The following is a 15,017-nucleotide window of genomic DNA, read 5'->3' on the forward strand; positions in this document are numbered from 1 at the left end:
GCCACTAGGGGGCCCTCTATAGGTAGTAGCAGTGTTAGGCCAGAGCTGCAGCCACTAGGGGGCATTCTCTATAGGCAGTAGCAGTGTTAGGCCAGAGCTGCAGCCACTACCGTAGGTAGCTCTCTATAGGCGGTAGCAGTGTTAGGCCGGAGCTGCAGCCACTACCGTAGGTAGCTCTCTATAGGCAGTAGCAGTGTTAGGCCAGAGCTGCAGCCACTAGGGGGTGCTCTATAGGCAGTAGCAGTGTTAGGCCAGAGCTGCAGCCACTAGGGGGTGCTCTATAGGCAGTAGCAGTGTTAGGCCAGAGCTGCAGCCACTACTGCTGTTGCTATAGAGCAGGCTTTCTCAACCAGGGTTCCTTGAGGACTCTGCAGGGGTTCCTTGGCATTTTCCCCCATCGTGGGGGAAGTATAATAGAGCACACTATAATAGGGGGTACTGTAACAAGAAGCACTAAATTAGGGCATCAGGAGATGGTATAATGAGTGGCAGTGTAATAGGGGGTAGTGAAATAAACAGCCACACATACTTTTAAAGACCATGCCTCCTGCAAAATAAATGCAGGGGTTCCTCGAGACCAAAAAATTGTTTGCAGGGGTTCCTTGAGATCCAAAAGGGTTCCTCCATGGTAGAAAGGTTGAGAAAGGCTGCTATAGAGTATAGAGCATAAGTAGTAGCAGTGTTAGGCCGGAGCTGCAGCCACTAGGGGGCGCTCTATAGGCAGTAGCAGTGTTAGGCCAGAGCTGCAGCCACTAGGGGGCTCTCTATAGGCAATAGCAGTGTTAGACCAGAGCTTCAACCACTAGGGGGCACTCTATAGGCGGTAGCAGTGTTAGGCCAGAGCTGCAGCCACTAGGGGGCGCTCTATAGGCAGTAGCAGTGTTAGGACAGTGCTGCACCACTAGGGGGCTCTCTATAGGCAATAGCAGTGTTAGACCAGAGCTTCAACCACTAGGGGGCACTCTATAGGCGGTAGCAGTGTTAGGCCAGAGCTGCAGCCACTAGGGGGCGCTCCATAGGCAGTAGCAGTGTTAGGCCAGTGCTGCACCACTAGGGGGCGCTCTATAGGCAGTAGCAGTGTTAGACCAGAGCTGCAGCCACTAGGGGGCGCTCCATAGGCAGTAGCAGTGTTAGGCCAGTGCTGCACCACTAGGGGGCGCTCTATAGGCAGTAGCAGTGTTAGGCCAGAGCTGCAGCCACTACTGCTGTTGCTATAGAGCATAGGTAGTAGCAGTGTTAGGTCAGAGCTGCAGCCACTGGGGGGCGCTCTATAGGCAGTAGCAGTGTTAGGCCAGAGCTGTAGCCACTAGGGGGCACTCTATAGGCAGTAGCAGTGTTAGGCCAGAGCTGCAGCCACTAGGGGGTGCTCTATAGGCAGTAGCAGTGTTAGGCTAGAGCTGTAGCCACTAGGGGGCACTCTATAGGTAGTAGCAGTGTTAGGCCAGAGCTGCAGCCACTACTGCTGTTGCTATAGAGCATAGGTAGTAGCAGTGTTAGGTCAGAGCTGCAGCCACTGGGGGGCGCTCTATAGGCGGTAGCAGTGTTAGGCTAGAGCTGTAGCCACTAGGGGGCACTCTATAGGCAGTAGCAGTGTTAGGCCAGAGCTGCAGCCACTAGGGGGCGCTCTATAGGCATTAGCAGTGTTAGGCCAGAGCTGCAGCCACTAGAGCACACTCAGTAGGCAGTAGCAGTGTTAGGCCAGAGCTGTAGCCACTAGGGGGCACTCTATAGGCAGTAGCAGTGTTAGGCCAGAGCTGCAGCCACTAGGGGGCGCTCTATAGGCAGTAGCAGTGTTAGGCTAGAGCTGTAGCCACTAGGGGGCACTCTATAGGTAGTAGCAGTGTTAGGCCAGTGCTGCACCACTAGGGGGCACTCTATAGGCGGAAGCAGTGTTAGGCCAGAGCTGCAGCCAGTAGGGGGTGCTCTATAGGCAGTAGCAGTGTTGGGCCGGAGCTACAGCCACTATGGGGCACTCTGTAGGCAGTAGCAGTGTTAGACTAGAGCTGCAGCCACTAGGGGACTCTATAGGCAGTAGCAGTTTTAGGCCAGAGCTGCAGCCACTAGGGGGGTGCTCTATAGGCAGTAGAAGTGTAAGGCTGGAGCTGCAGCCACTAGGGGGCGCTCTATAGACAGTAGCAGTGTTAGGCCAGATCTGCAGCAGCTAGGGGGCGCTCTATAGGCAGTAGCAGTGTTAGGCCAGATCTGCAGCCACTAGGGGGCGCTCTATAGGCAGTAGCAGTGTTAGGCCAGATCTGCAGCCACTAGGGGGCACTCTATAGGCAGTAGCAGTGTTAGGCCAGAGCTGCAGCCACTAGGGGGCACTCTATAGGCAGTAGCAGTGTTAGGCCAGAGCTGCAGCCACTAGGGTTGCTCTATAGGCAGTAGCAGTGTTAGGCCAGAGCTGCAGACACTAGGGGGCACTCTATAGGCAGTAGCAGCGTTAGGCCAGAGCTGCAGCCACTAGGGGGCGCTCTATAGGCAGTAGCAGCGTTAGGCCAGAGCTGCAGCCACTAGGGGGCGCTCTATAGGCAGTAGCAGCGTTAGGCCAGAGCTGCAGCCACTAGGGGGCGCTCTATAGGCAAGTAGCAGTGTTAGGCCAGAGCTACAGCCACTAGGACGTGGCTCTATAGGCAGTAGCAGTGTTTCTTGCCCAAGGTCTCCTTACTGAGTAGGTGCAGGATTACTGAACCAGAAATGCTGAGGTTCGAGGTCTCCAGTGTCAGAGCCCCTTAGAGACTCTGTACTGACTCGACAAGTCAGCCCAGACTTGCTATTATTTACCTTCCCGGCTCCAGTGGGGGCGCTGTTGCGGCTCTCAGCGCGGAGATAGGCTGAAATAGCCGATCTCTGTTGGGTCCGATCTACTGCGCAGGTGCAGGAGACTTGCGCCTGCGCAGTAGAGCAGACTGTCAGCGAACGGCTATTTCCGCCTATCTCCGAGCGGAGAGCCGATACTGCGCCTGCGCTAGTCGGGAAGGTAAATATTTACATCCCTGCTGTGCGGAGGGGCACAGCGAGACCAACGTGGGATACAGGAGGACGGGGGGAGCTTCGGTAAGATCCGGAGGCTTCCCCCTACTAAGGTGAGTAACCCCCAGGGGAACTTATTTTAGTTACAGGTTTTCTTTAAAGTGAACCCAATGTGAGCGTCGTATGGAGGCTGTCATATTTACCAGTTGCCTGGCTGTTCTGCTGATCCTGTAATACGTTTAGCCATAGACCCTGAACAAGCATGCAGCAAATCAGGTGCGCTGACTATAGTGTGACTGGATTAGCTGCATGCTTGTTTCAGGTGTGCGATTCAGACACTACTGCAGCCAAATAGACCCAGGAACTGGTGTTAACAGGAAATACATATGGCAGCCTACATATCCCTCTCACCTCAGGTTCACTTTAACCACTTCAGGACCGCAGTGCTAAACCCCCCTAAGGACCAGGCTATGTTTTATTTAATTGGCCACTGCAGCTTTAATGAGACTCTGTAACAAAAATGTCATCCTTCTTCTATCATTTCTTCTATCCTATAATTTCCTATACCTGTTCTAATGTGCTCCGTCTAACTGCAGCCTTTTCTAGTTTTACAGTGGCTGTATTATCTCTGTTATATGATCTAATCTCTCCTCTGTTGGGCTCAGACAGTCAGGCTGGAATGTGCTGTGCTGCTTGTGATTGGATAGAAGCTATACACACCCTCTCCAGGTCCCCTTCACACTCTGTATGACTCACACACTGAGCTATTCTCAGCCTATCACTTGCTATGTCTTTTGTTTGTAAACACTGCATAAAAATGGCAATTACAAGCCAGGATTGCAGCAGGGAGTGGCAGAAACAGCACAGAGGGGCCCAGGAGAACATAATGAATAGAATGATATGCTTTTTATTGCAAGAATTTTACAGTACAGATCCTCTTTAAGGCCAAGCTGCAGGGCCGCACAACACAGCACACAAGTGATTCCCCCCCCCCCCCCCTTTTCTCCCCACCAACAGAGCTCTCTGTTGGTTGGGTCTGATGTCCCCCCTCCCCATGTTCATATATATATATATATATATATATATATATATATATATATATATATATTTATTATGTATGCCTTTTTTTATTAAAATTACCTATTTATTTTGTTTCCCTTTTACCTCCCTCCCTGCAGGCAGCCATTCATGGTGATCGGCTGCCATAGGCTTCTCCCTATGAGAGCCGATCGCTCTCGTCCCCCAGTGTGTCACACTGCTGTCCCCAGTACAGCGCTGCTGCTGATCGCAGCGTTGTACTACATGTAAAGACGGCGGTTTTGCTGTCTAACAGTCTCCCAACTGAATTTGGGGTGGAGCGCGGCCCCCCCCCCCGAGCAGAAGATACGTGCACAACGTGCGCGCGATCTGCAAAATGCAGCCCCAGGACTTGACGCCAATCGGCGTTAGGCGGTCCTGGGGCTGCCGCCACGCCCATGGGCATGGAGCGGTCTTGAGGTAGTTAAAGGACAACTGAAGCGAGAATATAGAGGCTGCCTTTTCTATTAAACAATACCAGCTGCCTGGCAGTCCTGCTATCTGTTTGGCCGCAGTAGTGTCTGAATCACACCTGAAGCCAGCATGCAGCTAATCTTGTCAGATCTGACAATAATGTCAGAAACACCTGATCTGCTGCATGCTTGTTCAGGGACTATGGGTAAACGTATCAGGTCTGATCGATTTGCATAGAAGTGATCAGAAAATCGATCTGTTGGGAATGATCTATCTGATGGGAAATTACATGGTGTGTACCAGGCAGAGGATCAGCGGGATGGCCAGACAACTGGTGTTGCTTAAAGAGGAGCTGTTAGGTATAAGGTCTCAGAGAAAAAAAACACATATCAGTAGCTAAATATTGGCTGTACTTACATTACATATGCATTTCACTGTCCACGTTTGGATTTCACAGAATTTTTATATAGTATATGCAGAGAATGATGCTCCTGACAGCTCATGGCAGGTTCCATGTTTGTCTGTCTCCTATGAAGCCAAATGTGTTGTCATGTCCTGCCTGCTTCCTGATGATTCCACTCAGAAAAAAGACAACACTACTGTGCAGTGAATATTAATTAGCCATGTGGCTAGGAACAATAGCGGACTTCTGCAGTGTACTCTGCCCGGAGATTTTTCAGTGCTACTCTGTTGTAACATGAGCCTGTAACTTCTCACTAACAGCCGAGGGGAGGACCCAAGCAGCCCCAGAATGCTTTGCAGTATGGTATGCGGCCTCTCGTCCTTTTGAGAGCTTGGGTCTAACATACTTGCTGTTCAGCACACATCTAAAGTAAGAGAGATTTTTAACTTCAGTATTGCCTTTTTGGCTTCCTTCTAAACTGTTTAACACAGGAGAATAGAGGTTTAAATAAGCTTTTGCAGCCTGACAGTTACTCTTTAAAAGGAAATAAATATGGCAGCTTCCATATCTCTCTCCCTTATAAGGGATGGGGGGGGCAGGCATATATGGTGAGCCACCTGATGCTCCTCCTCCTCCGCTGCCTGTAATTGCCCTCCGGCACCCTCTTCTGGTCAGCCGGGCATCACTGCAGCTGCGCGCATTCTAAAGTACACATCTGCGGCCGGGAGCGCTCTGCATGACGTCACGATGACACCATGTGCATCCTGACCACGGTTGTGTACTTTAGAATGCGCGCAGCTGCAGTGATGCCCAGGCAACCGGAAGAGGGTGCCGGAAGGCAATTACAGGCAGCAGAGGGGCAGAGGAGAATGGGGGAATGGTGAGCATCAGCACAGCTCACCATACAGGCCTGCTCCCCCGCTTGTCAGATTAATTTGGGAAGGTATCTTAGTAGTAAATACTTACTGAATACTAAAATCAAACTTTGAATCTTCTCTCTGTAAGATAACTGATGACAGAAAGCCATGCTTATGTGGCAGAAAGCAGAATGTGAATGCCATGTGAAAAGTCACCAGTCCATGGTTTAAAGCTCTGGTCTGCCCTCTCAGGTGTCTCATTGCCAGTAAAGGTGATCGGGGTCTGTGGCGTCACTCGCCTGTTCTGGAGAAACCACTTTAGTCACATGACCCCGAGATGTGCATACAAAGTATAGAGCTGCCAGCAAAGTAAGAGTTGCTACCACAGCACAGAGCTATCACCTGACCTCGCCCACCCCCTCCCTCTGCTCAGAGCTGTCACCTGACCCCACCACCACCTCCTCGAGTGGCATGTGTATCTATGCCCAGTGAAACAAAATAGGTTCTCACTGCCCTTATGTAACCCTTTTATAAAACAGAATAGTGACTGTGGGAAGTGGACATTTTTTATTACAGGCAGAGCAAGGAGGAGCTAAATGGGAAACAAGGAGAAGTTCTTCAGCTATAACTGCAGAGCTGGCAACAAAGAGTATGTCTCTCGTGGACAAGGTCAATTCTGTGGGAAGATTCACAGCTCCTCCCTCACATGGGCGAGGTAAGCTCTTGTGAAAGACTAGCGAGTGTCCTGTCACGGCTTCACCCTTATGTGGGTGGGGTCAGCACTCCAGAAAGATGAGTTCCTCCTCTCGGCTCCTTCCTCACTACCTGTGGGTGATGATGGGAGAAGGTCTCTGCTGATCAGGTCAGTCTAGCAGCATCTGACATTGGAAGTCAGCATTGGAAACCCATCTGACCAGGCAATAAAAATAACAATGAAAAAAAAGTTTCTCTCCATGGCAGAAAACTTGGTGCGTTGCAAATCATGATGTATTCCACACAATATACATAAAAAATAAAAACAAACAGTAGCCAGGCTTAGAGTTTATAATGAAAAAAGTCTGAAGAGGTCTTGTTGGACCATCGGCCTCTGAAGGTTCCATCAGACATGCATCGATTATACTACTCCCTGCTGCATCTTCTTCATTAGCTCCTCGTCCTGCATGGAAAGTTCCGTCAGTTTCTTTCCCATCCGCTCGTGGATATCCAAGTACTTCGATACGCAGCGATCTAGGCAAACACTCTCGCCTTTAGACAAGTCTGCCTCTTTATAGTGAGGAGGGACGCACTTCCTGTGACACGCCCCCGTCATTCTGACAACAGGAAGGAAGACATGAGTTAAGATTCCATTATTAAATACAGTGGAATCCCTTTATAGTAAACTCCAGGGGACCAGGAAACGTTGTTTACTATGTCAGAGGTTTACAATAGCAGAATTAGTCATACATTGTATATTTATACCAGTGGTCCTCAAAATAAGGCCCGTGGGCCGAATGTGGCCCCCTGAGGCTTTTACACACACACACACACGGCCAGCTACATCTTTAAATATTGGCGGTCCGCATATAGAATGAAGCCAGAAAGCAGTAATTCGCTGATTTCCAATAGAATTCCACATCAGGTGGCACTGCTATCCAATTGGACTGCAGGTTGTCACCTGGGTATGCTTCACTGTCTGGCCCGCAAAGACTTCTACATCGTTTTATGTATACAGACCCATTTGCTGGGACCTGAGGACTGAGTTTACTATATCCGGAGGTTACTATATCAGAGTTCAGTATAAGGAGATTCTGCTGTATCAGGTCTGTCCATAAAGTGCCAATCTATTTCTAAAGACGTGTGGGTAAAAAGACAAAAGCATCACCACGTTTGTCCCTCATCTCCCACCTACACACCAGCAGCTCGCAGCACAGCATAATGCTGGGAATACATCATGAGATTTTTCGGCAGATAGATGGTCGATACATAATTTCCGACAGGTCCGATCTGATTTTCAATCACTTTTCTGAACGATTTCTCAGAAGTGAATGGAAATCGATCGGACAGTAAATCTGCTGAAAAATCTCATTGTGTATTCCCAGCATAAGAGGTATTCTATGTGTGTCTTTATTTGTTAGTGGATCACCATGGTTACACGAATGTTACAATAAACCAGCATTGGTACAGGACGGAGGGTGCACATACTGTTGTCTTTCTACCCACATTTCTGATTGCTTTCTTCTATGGAGTCTCGCGGAGCTCATGTGCAGCAACGATGAAGAGCGATACAGCGGCAGTGGTGAGGTAACTGTAAGTCTTTTGTTGCACTTGACTAGTGTTTTGAACTATAGGGGGTGCCACATTATTTTTCTTCTGGGTTCATACTACAGACACTGCAAAACATTTTTAAACAAATATATTAAAAAAGCAATTCTTGCCCACCGGCCAGAGTGGTAAGACCACATTCAATAAACGTGAAAGTGGCAGCCTATCTCCACGGCCTCATACAGGACCTGGGGGGGGGGTGTTCCCTGCGAAGGCAGTGCAACTTCATCGCCATTGTTACCATATTCTGGCATGCGACTAGTGTGGAGGGTATAGTAATTTTGTTGGCAGGGCTGCTGGTGTTAGGGTCAGGAGAGGAGAGATCAGGGCTGTGGAGACTAGTGTGGAGGGTGTAGTCATATTGTTGGTGGGGTGGTTGGGGGTATTTTAGGGTCAGGAGAGGAGAGATCAGGGCTGTGGAGACTAGTGTGGAGGGTGTAGTCATATTGTTGGCGGGGGTGTTGGAGGTATGTTAGGGTCAGGAGAGGAGAGATCAGGGCTGTGGAGACTAGTGTGGAGGGTGTAGTCATATTGTTGGCAGGGCTGCTGGTGTTAGGGTCAGGAGAGGAGAGGAGAGGAGAGATCAGGACTGTGGAGACTAGTATGGAGGGTGTAGTCATATTGTTAGCGGGGGTGTTGGAGGTATGATAGGGTCAGGAGAGGAGAGATCGGGGGCTGTGGAAACTAGTGTGGAGGGTGTAGTCATATTGTTGGCAGGGCTGCTGGTGTTAGGGTCAGGAGAGGAGAGATTGGGGGCTGTGGAGACTAGTGTGGAGGGTGTAGTCATATTGTTGGCAAAGGTGTTGGAGGTATGTTAGGGTCAGGAGAGGAGAGATCCGGCCTGTGGAGACTAGTGTGGAGGATGTAGTCATATTGTTGGCAGGGCTGTTGGAGGTATGTTAGGGTCAGAAGAGGAGAGATCGGGGGCTGTGGAGACTAGTGTGGAGGATGCAGTCATATAGTTGGCGGGGGTGTTGGAGGTATGTTAGGGTCAGGAGAGGAGAGACCGGGGGCTGTGGAGACTAGTGTGGAGGGTGTAGTCTTATTGTTGGTGGGGCTGTTGGAGGTATGCTAGGGTCAGGAAAGGAGAGATCTGGGCTGTGGAGACTAGTGTGGTGGGTGTAGTCATATTGTTGGCGGGTGTTGGAGGTATGTTAGGGTCAGGAGAGGGTAGATCGGGGGCTGTGGAGACTAGTGTGGAGGATGTAGTCATATTGTTGGTGGGGCCGTTGGAGGTATGTTAGGGTCAAAGAAAGAAGAGATCCGGGCTGTGGAGACTAGTGTGGAGGGTGTAGTCATTTTGTTGGAGGTATGTTAAGGCTCATACACACATCAGACCATAGTCTTTGGAAAATGAAAGATCGCAGACCAATGTTACCCCCTTCCATGTAGTATGAGAGCCATACCTTCACAGTCTATTCTATGGAGCTGAACTCCCCATCAGACAGAAATCTTTGCAAGATGCTGCACACAAAGATGCTGTAGACATTCAAAAGATCAGTATCTGCAAAAGATCTGTTCCTGCAAAAGATCAGTTCCTGCAAAATGCATTCATAGTCTATGATATCTGCAGATCCTCATACACACCTTGTTTAACAGACATTCATCTGCAGATCAGATCCACCAGGATGGATTTTCAGATCTGCAGATTATTGTCTGATCTGCAGATGAATGTCAGTTAAACAAGGTGTGTATGATGATCGGCAGATCTCATAGACTATGAATGCAATTTGCAGGAACGGATCTTTGGCAGGAACAGATCTTTTGCAGATACTGATCTTTTGGGTCTGTACAGCATCTGTGTGTGCAGCATCTTGCAAAGATTTTTTTCTGATGGGGAGTTCAGCTCCATAGAAAAGACTGTGTAGAGTATGGCTCTCATACTACATGGAAGGGGGTAACATTGGTCTGTGATCTTTCATTTTCCAAAGACTATAGTCTGATGTGTGTATGAGCCTTTAGGGTCAGGAAAGGAGAGATGGGGCTGTTGGAGGTGTAGAGAAGTGGGAATGATTGGGTGGGTCTCCTGTAAAGTAAATGATCATTTTTCTCACCGGTTATACATATCTGCCATCATCTCCACTTCAAGTTCTGCTGCCAGCTGCTGCGCTTTTTGGGCATCCATGTTGTTAGTGACCTCTGAAACAAAAAATAAAAGCAGTATTAGAGAGAAGGTGCAGCACAATTACAGGAAATCGCTGCTCACATGAAACCAGCTACAATATAAAAATGGGCCAGGAGGGTTTTTTTTAATCAGTAATAAATGCAGACGGAGTTATGTTTTATAGTAAATTTGTGAAAACTTGGGTAACAAATAGGAACCCTACGCTGGAGCTGTGGATAGGGGAGGAGGGGCCCTGCAGTGGAAGGGCGATGGGGAGTAGGGGCCCTGTGGTGGTGCAGTGAGGGGGGTCCTGTGGTGGGCAGAGGGGCCCATTCGGTGGTGCGGGGCTCTGCGCTGGAGCAGTGGATAGAGGAGGAGGAGGAGCCCTGAGCTGGGGCAGTGGATAGTGGAGGAAGTGCCCTGGGGTGTAGAGGAGGGGCCCTGCAGTGGAGAGGAGAGTCCCTGCTGTGGATAGGGGAGGAGGGGCCCTGCGGTGGAGGGGTGAGAAGGTTCCCCGCGGTAGATGGGGAGGAGTGGCCCTGCGCTGGCACAGTGGATAGGGGAGGTGGGGCCCTGCAGCAGATAGGGAAGGAGGGGCTCTGCAGTGGAGCGGTGAGGAGGGGCCTCCGTTCCTCCCCGTTGCCCAGCGTTTGCCCGCTATTCCTGCTGTTGTGATGGTCGGAGCAGTTGGTGCGCTCTGACCCAGACATACAGTGCTGCGCAGTATGTCCTCTTGGGTGGCATGTGACCGTACTTGCCAGGGACCCAGTGCTCTGTGTGTGCACAAGAGGACATAATGTGTATGCGCAGCGCATTGTGTCCAGGTCGAAGGGCAACGACCACTCAGACCAGGACAACAGCAGGAATAGCGGGAGAAAGGAGGCAGGCCCTGGGCCACGGGAGGTGCAGTAAGCCTATGTGAACCTACCCCCCCTGGTCTAGAGCCAATTTAGGGGGGCAACCAATTAACTTATCTGTATGTTTTTGGGATGTGGGAGGAAATCGGAGTGCCCGGAGGAAACCCACGCAGACAAGAGGAGAACATACAAACTCCTTGCAGATGTTGACATGGCTGGGATTCGAACCGGGGACCCAGCTGCCCCTCTACGTATCTCTCCAGTGCCTGCAGGAGAGATACGTAGAGAGCGCATTTCTCTTGCGCAGATTGGCCACGACGGGAGAAAGTTACAAGACCGGTACAGAAGACTGAGGATGGCAGCGTGGGAGCAATCTGTGCACATGGGGCTGGAGGAAGGCCCCTGGTATGTATAAAACTTATATATATAGACTCAGCTCAGGTGTTCCAACATTTTAGCATACCCGACAGAATAGCATACAAATACTACTGAGCATGTGCAAAGTCATGCAGGGCATACATTAACCCCATAATACCCATCAGCAGCATTAACCTTTTCAACCCCAGTTAGCTGCCTGTGTGCTGATGTGCAATCTCCACTATCCAAGTGGACATAGAGTTAGAATAAAAAGTTGTCCGAGCGAAGCGAGGACCGAGCCCACAGCCCAGCGAGCGGGCAAGGGGACACTGATTCTACTAACAAGGGGTATATCACTTTAAATGTATGCAGTTTTGTCAATGTATGCTAGTTAGTTGGAACACCGGTACACTTTAAGCAAAGTGGGGCATATCACTGTAAATGTGTGGTATTTGGACAATGTTTGGTAGTTTGCAGGAACACAGCAGGAAAACATCTTCTGTATATCTCAGCCAGGGGTGTAACTAGAGGGGAGGAGCCCCTGGCCAGAGGCGATGAGGGCCCCGTCTACTAGCCTTCCCTTCCTCCAATACAGGGGACTATACTTCAGATCAGGTGTTTTGTGGCTACACTTGTTATAAGGTGTGCAGATCATGATGGCCGCACTTGTTGTATGCCTTGTGAGATGGGCCCCCAGGCTGGGAGGGAAGGGTTATGAACAGGGAAAGAGGCCCGCTGATGTCAGCCTCTCCCGGCAGCGCAGTGTGTGCGGGGAGTGAATGGGGGGGGACAGCAGGGAGAGGACACAGGCAGCCTCTGCCCCTCCACCCCAGCAGTGAAGCAGCTCCACTGTGTATAGCTCAGCTGTAGGTTGCCGCTGCTGTCAGCCTCTCCCGGCAGCGCGGTGTGTGTGGGGGGAGTGAATGGGGGCGCTATACACCCCAGCATTACCTGCTGTCCTCTACGCTCTCCTCCGTCACCCACGTGTCCTCAAATCAGCCAACAGGAAGCGGTGTACGCGTCTCTTCCTGTGCGCCGCTCTGTAGCGTTCTGCTGGGCTCTCGGCGGCTGTAGCCATGGTAACGTGCATGCTCCGTATCCCCCGGCAACCAGCGGCCGCCGCGCCTCATACACAGCGGGGACAGGTGAGACTCCACACCCCACTGCCTGATGTGCGCACCGGGGGAGAGGAGGCGTACAGCCAGGGGGCAGAGCTGGGGGGAGCAGTGGGTATAGATGTTGGGGCGAGGGAGGATACAGATGGGGTCAGAGCTTGAGGGGCACAGCAATGTATATATACAGCAAGCACATACATATTTGAAGAGAGACAACTTTTTTTTCTAATTTTCTCTCTGTACATTACTACAACACATTTTAAATGGAGGTCATATGCAGTTGAAGTGCAGACTGTCAGCTTTAATCCAGCTGGGGTCCGCGGAGAACATTAATAGCACATCTGTATGGAATACTACACTTTTTTTTCTTGCTTACTATAGTTTTAGTCTAATGTCCTACTATATAATTTTTGTGTACTGTATTTATATTATGCTGACATATTCTGCAGCACATTTCAGAGTACATAGTCATGTCACTGACTGTCCTCAGAGGAGCTCACAATCTAATCCTACCATAGTCATAGTGTAATGTTCTACCATATTATTATTATGTATTTATTTGGCACTGACATCTTCTGCAGCACTTTACAGAGTACATAGTCATGTCACTGACTGTCCTCAGAGGAGCTCACAATCTAATCCCTTCCATAGTCATTGTCTAATGTTCTACCATATTATTATTATGTATCTATATAGCACCGACATCTTCTGCTGCACTATACAGAGTACATAGTGATGTCACTGACTGTCCTCAGAGGAGCTCACAATCTATTCCTGCCATAGTCATAATCTAATGTCCTACCATATTATTATTATGTATTTATATTATGCTGACATATTCTGCAGCACATTACAGAGTACATAGTCATGTCACTGACTGTCCTCAGAGGAGCTCACAATCTAATCCTATCATAGTCTAATGTCCTACCATATTATTATTATGTATTTATATAGCACTGTCATCTTCTGCGGCACTTTACAGAGTACATAGTCATGTCACTGACTGTCCTCAGAGGAGCTCACACTCTAATCCTATCATAGTCGAATGTCCTACCATATTATTATTGTGTATTTATATAGCACTGACATCTTCTGCAGCACATTACAGAGTACATAGTCATGTCACTGACTGTCCTCAGAGGAGCGCACAATCTAATCCTATCGTAGTCCTACTGCAATGTCCTACCAAATTATTATTATTATGTATTTATATAGCAGTGACATCTTCTGCAGCACTTTACAGAGTACATATTCATGTCACTGACTGTCCTCAGAGGAGCTCACAATCTAATCCTACCATAGTCATATTCTAATGTCCATACCTCCCAACTTTTTGAGATGAGAAAGAGCGACACTTAAAGAGAATCTGTACTGTCTGATTTGTACAATAAAAAAATATACCAATCAAGTCACTGTGATCTCCTGGATCCCTCTTTGCTGTTTCCGCCACACCTCTGGCTTTTATACGCCAGTTTTAGGCAGTGTTTACAAACGAAAAACATGGCCGCTAACCAGGAAGTGATGTTTGTGTGTGTGTGTGTGTGTGTATATATATATATATATATATATATATATATATATATATATATATATATATATATCTATATCATGTCACAGACTACAAGTTTTTATTACATAGTGAATTATCTGCACTCTAGTCAGGGTTTCTCACAGTTTCCCAGCATGGGCAGCTCCCTCCCCCCACAGACAAGCTGAAATTGGGAGCAGAGACCTGCCTGTGGGGGATAAACAAAGCACACACACTCACAGCCTGCATGGGGCGTGGAGGGGGCATGCATAACTTCTCCCTTTCACAGCAGAGGCAGTGCATTCTGCTCTGGGTCGACAAAGCTTGACAAAGAAAAGAAGATTAGATATACTACAGAGACAGTGCAACTAGAAAAGGCTGCAGTAATTGAGCCACATTAGAACAGGTATAGGAACTTATAGGATAGAAGAAATAAGGCTGAAAATGTTGTTGCAGAGTCTCTTTAAGCCATGCCCCTGCCACACTCCTGATCACGCCCCCATCACATTCCTAGCCACGCATACCATAAAGATTTCATAAGAAAAATATGTTTTTATAATTTAAACCACACTGGTCCTTTCTATCCTGGTTCATTTTCCTTTATATTAACATTTTAAAATTAGTAATATATCAATTTAAAGGATTCAATAAAGTTTAGAGTCAAACACATTTTTTAGCAGAGAAATGTATATATATTTACATAAAAGAGGGAAAAAGTCCTAAAAGAGGGACAAATGTGGAGGACAGAAGGACAGGGCTCCCTAAGAGGGACTGTCACTCCAAAAGAGGGACAGTTGGGAGCTATGCTAATGTCCTACCATATTATTATTATGTATATATACTGCATTAATATCTTCTGCAGCACATTACAGAGTACAGAGTCATGTCACTGACTGAGCTCACAATCTAATCCTACCATAGTCAAAGTGAAATGTCCCACCTTATTATTACGTATTTATATAGCACTGACATCTCCTGCAGCACTTTACAGAGTACATAGTCATGTCACTGACTGTCCTCAGAGGAGCTCACAC

At 48.6% G+C, this 15,017-nt stretch overlaps 2 protein-coding genes across 4 annotated transcripts in view; one reads left to right on the forward strand and one right to left on the reverse strand.

Annotated features, from left to right (window-relative positions):
* Positions 1-6,271: 6,271 nt before the first annotated feature.
* Positions 6,272-12,400, reverse strand: TIMM10 (translocase of inner mitochondrial membrane 10). The gene is made up of 3 exons (XM_068264555.1): positions 12,292-12,400; positions 10,077-10,161; positions 6,272-7,031 (listed from the first exon to the last, which is right to left on the reverse strand). The coding sequence occupies exons 2-3, from the start codon at positions 10,145-10,147 to the stop codon at positions 6,836-6,838; spliced, it is 267 nt and encodes an 88-aa protein (XP_068120656.1). The 5' UTR covers positions 10,148-10,161; positions 12,292-12,400; the 3' UTR covers positions 6,272-6,835.
* DNAH9 (dynein axonemal heavy chain 9) overlaps positions 12,401-15,017 on the forward strand; it is a 328,292-nt gene continuing 325,675 nt past the window's right edge. For 2 of the 3 annotated variants that reach the window (XM_068264551.1, XM_068264553.1), the window contains exon 1: positions 12,401-12,485. The gene's annotated coding sequence lies outside the window, so the exon portion shown is untranslated. The remainder of the gene's footprint in view (positions 12,486-15,017) is intronic. The other variant, XM_068264552.1, reaches the window with a different exon arrangement.

The sequence above is a fragment of the Hyperolius riggenbachi genome, chromosome 12, assembly GCF_040937935.1.
Source record: "Hyperolius riggenbachi isolate aHypRig1 chromosome 12, aHypRig1.pri, whole genome shotgun sequence".
In the NCBI taxonomy this organism is placed as follows: domain Eukaryota; kingdom Metazoa; phylum Chordata; class Amphibia; order Anura; family Hyperoliidae; genus Hyperolius; species Hyperolius riggenbachi.

What these genes read in the sequence shown, in the direction of transcription:
- TIMM10 (XM_068264555.1), bottom strand. Translation starts at nt 10,147, where the DNA reads ATGGATGCCCAAAAAGCGCAGCAGCTGGCAGCAGAACTTGAAGTGGAG. An exon ending in ATGGCAGATATGTATAACCG is followed by an intron (nt 7,032 to 10,076) that starts GTGAGAAAAATG and finishes TCCTGTTGTCAG; the next exon opens with AATGACGGGGGCGTGTCACA.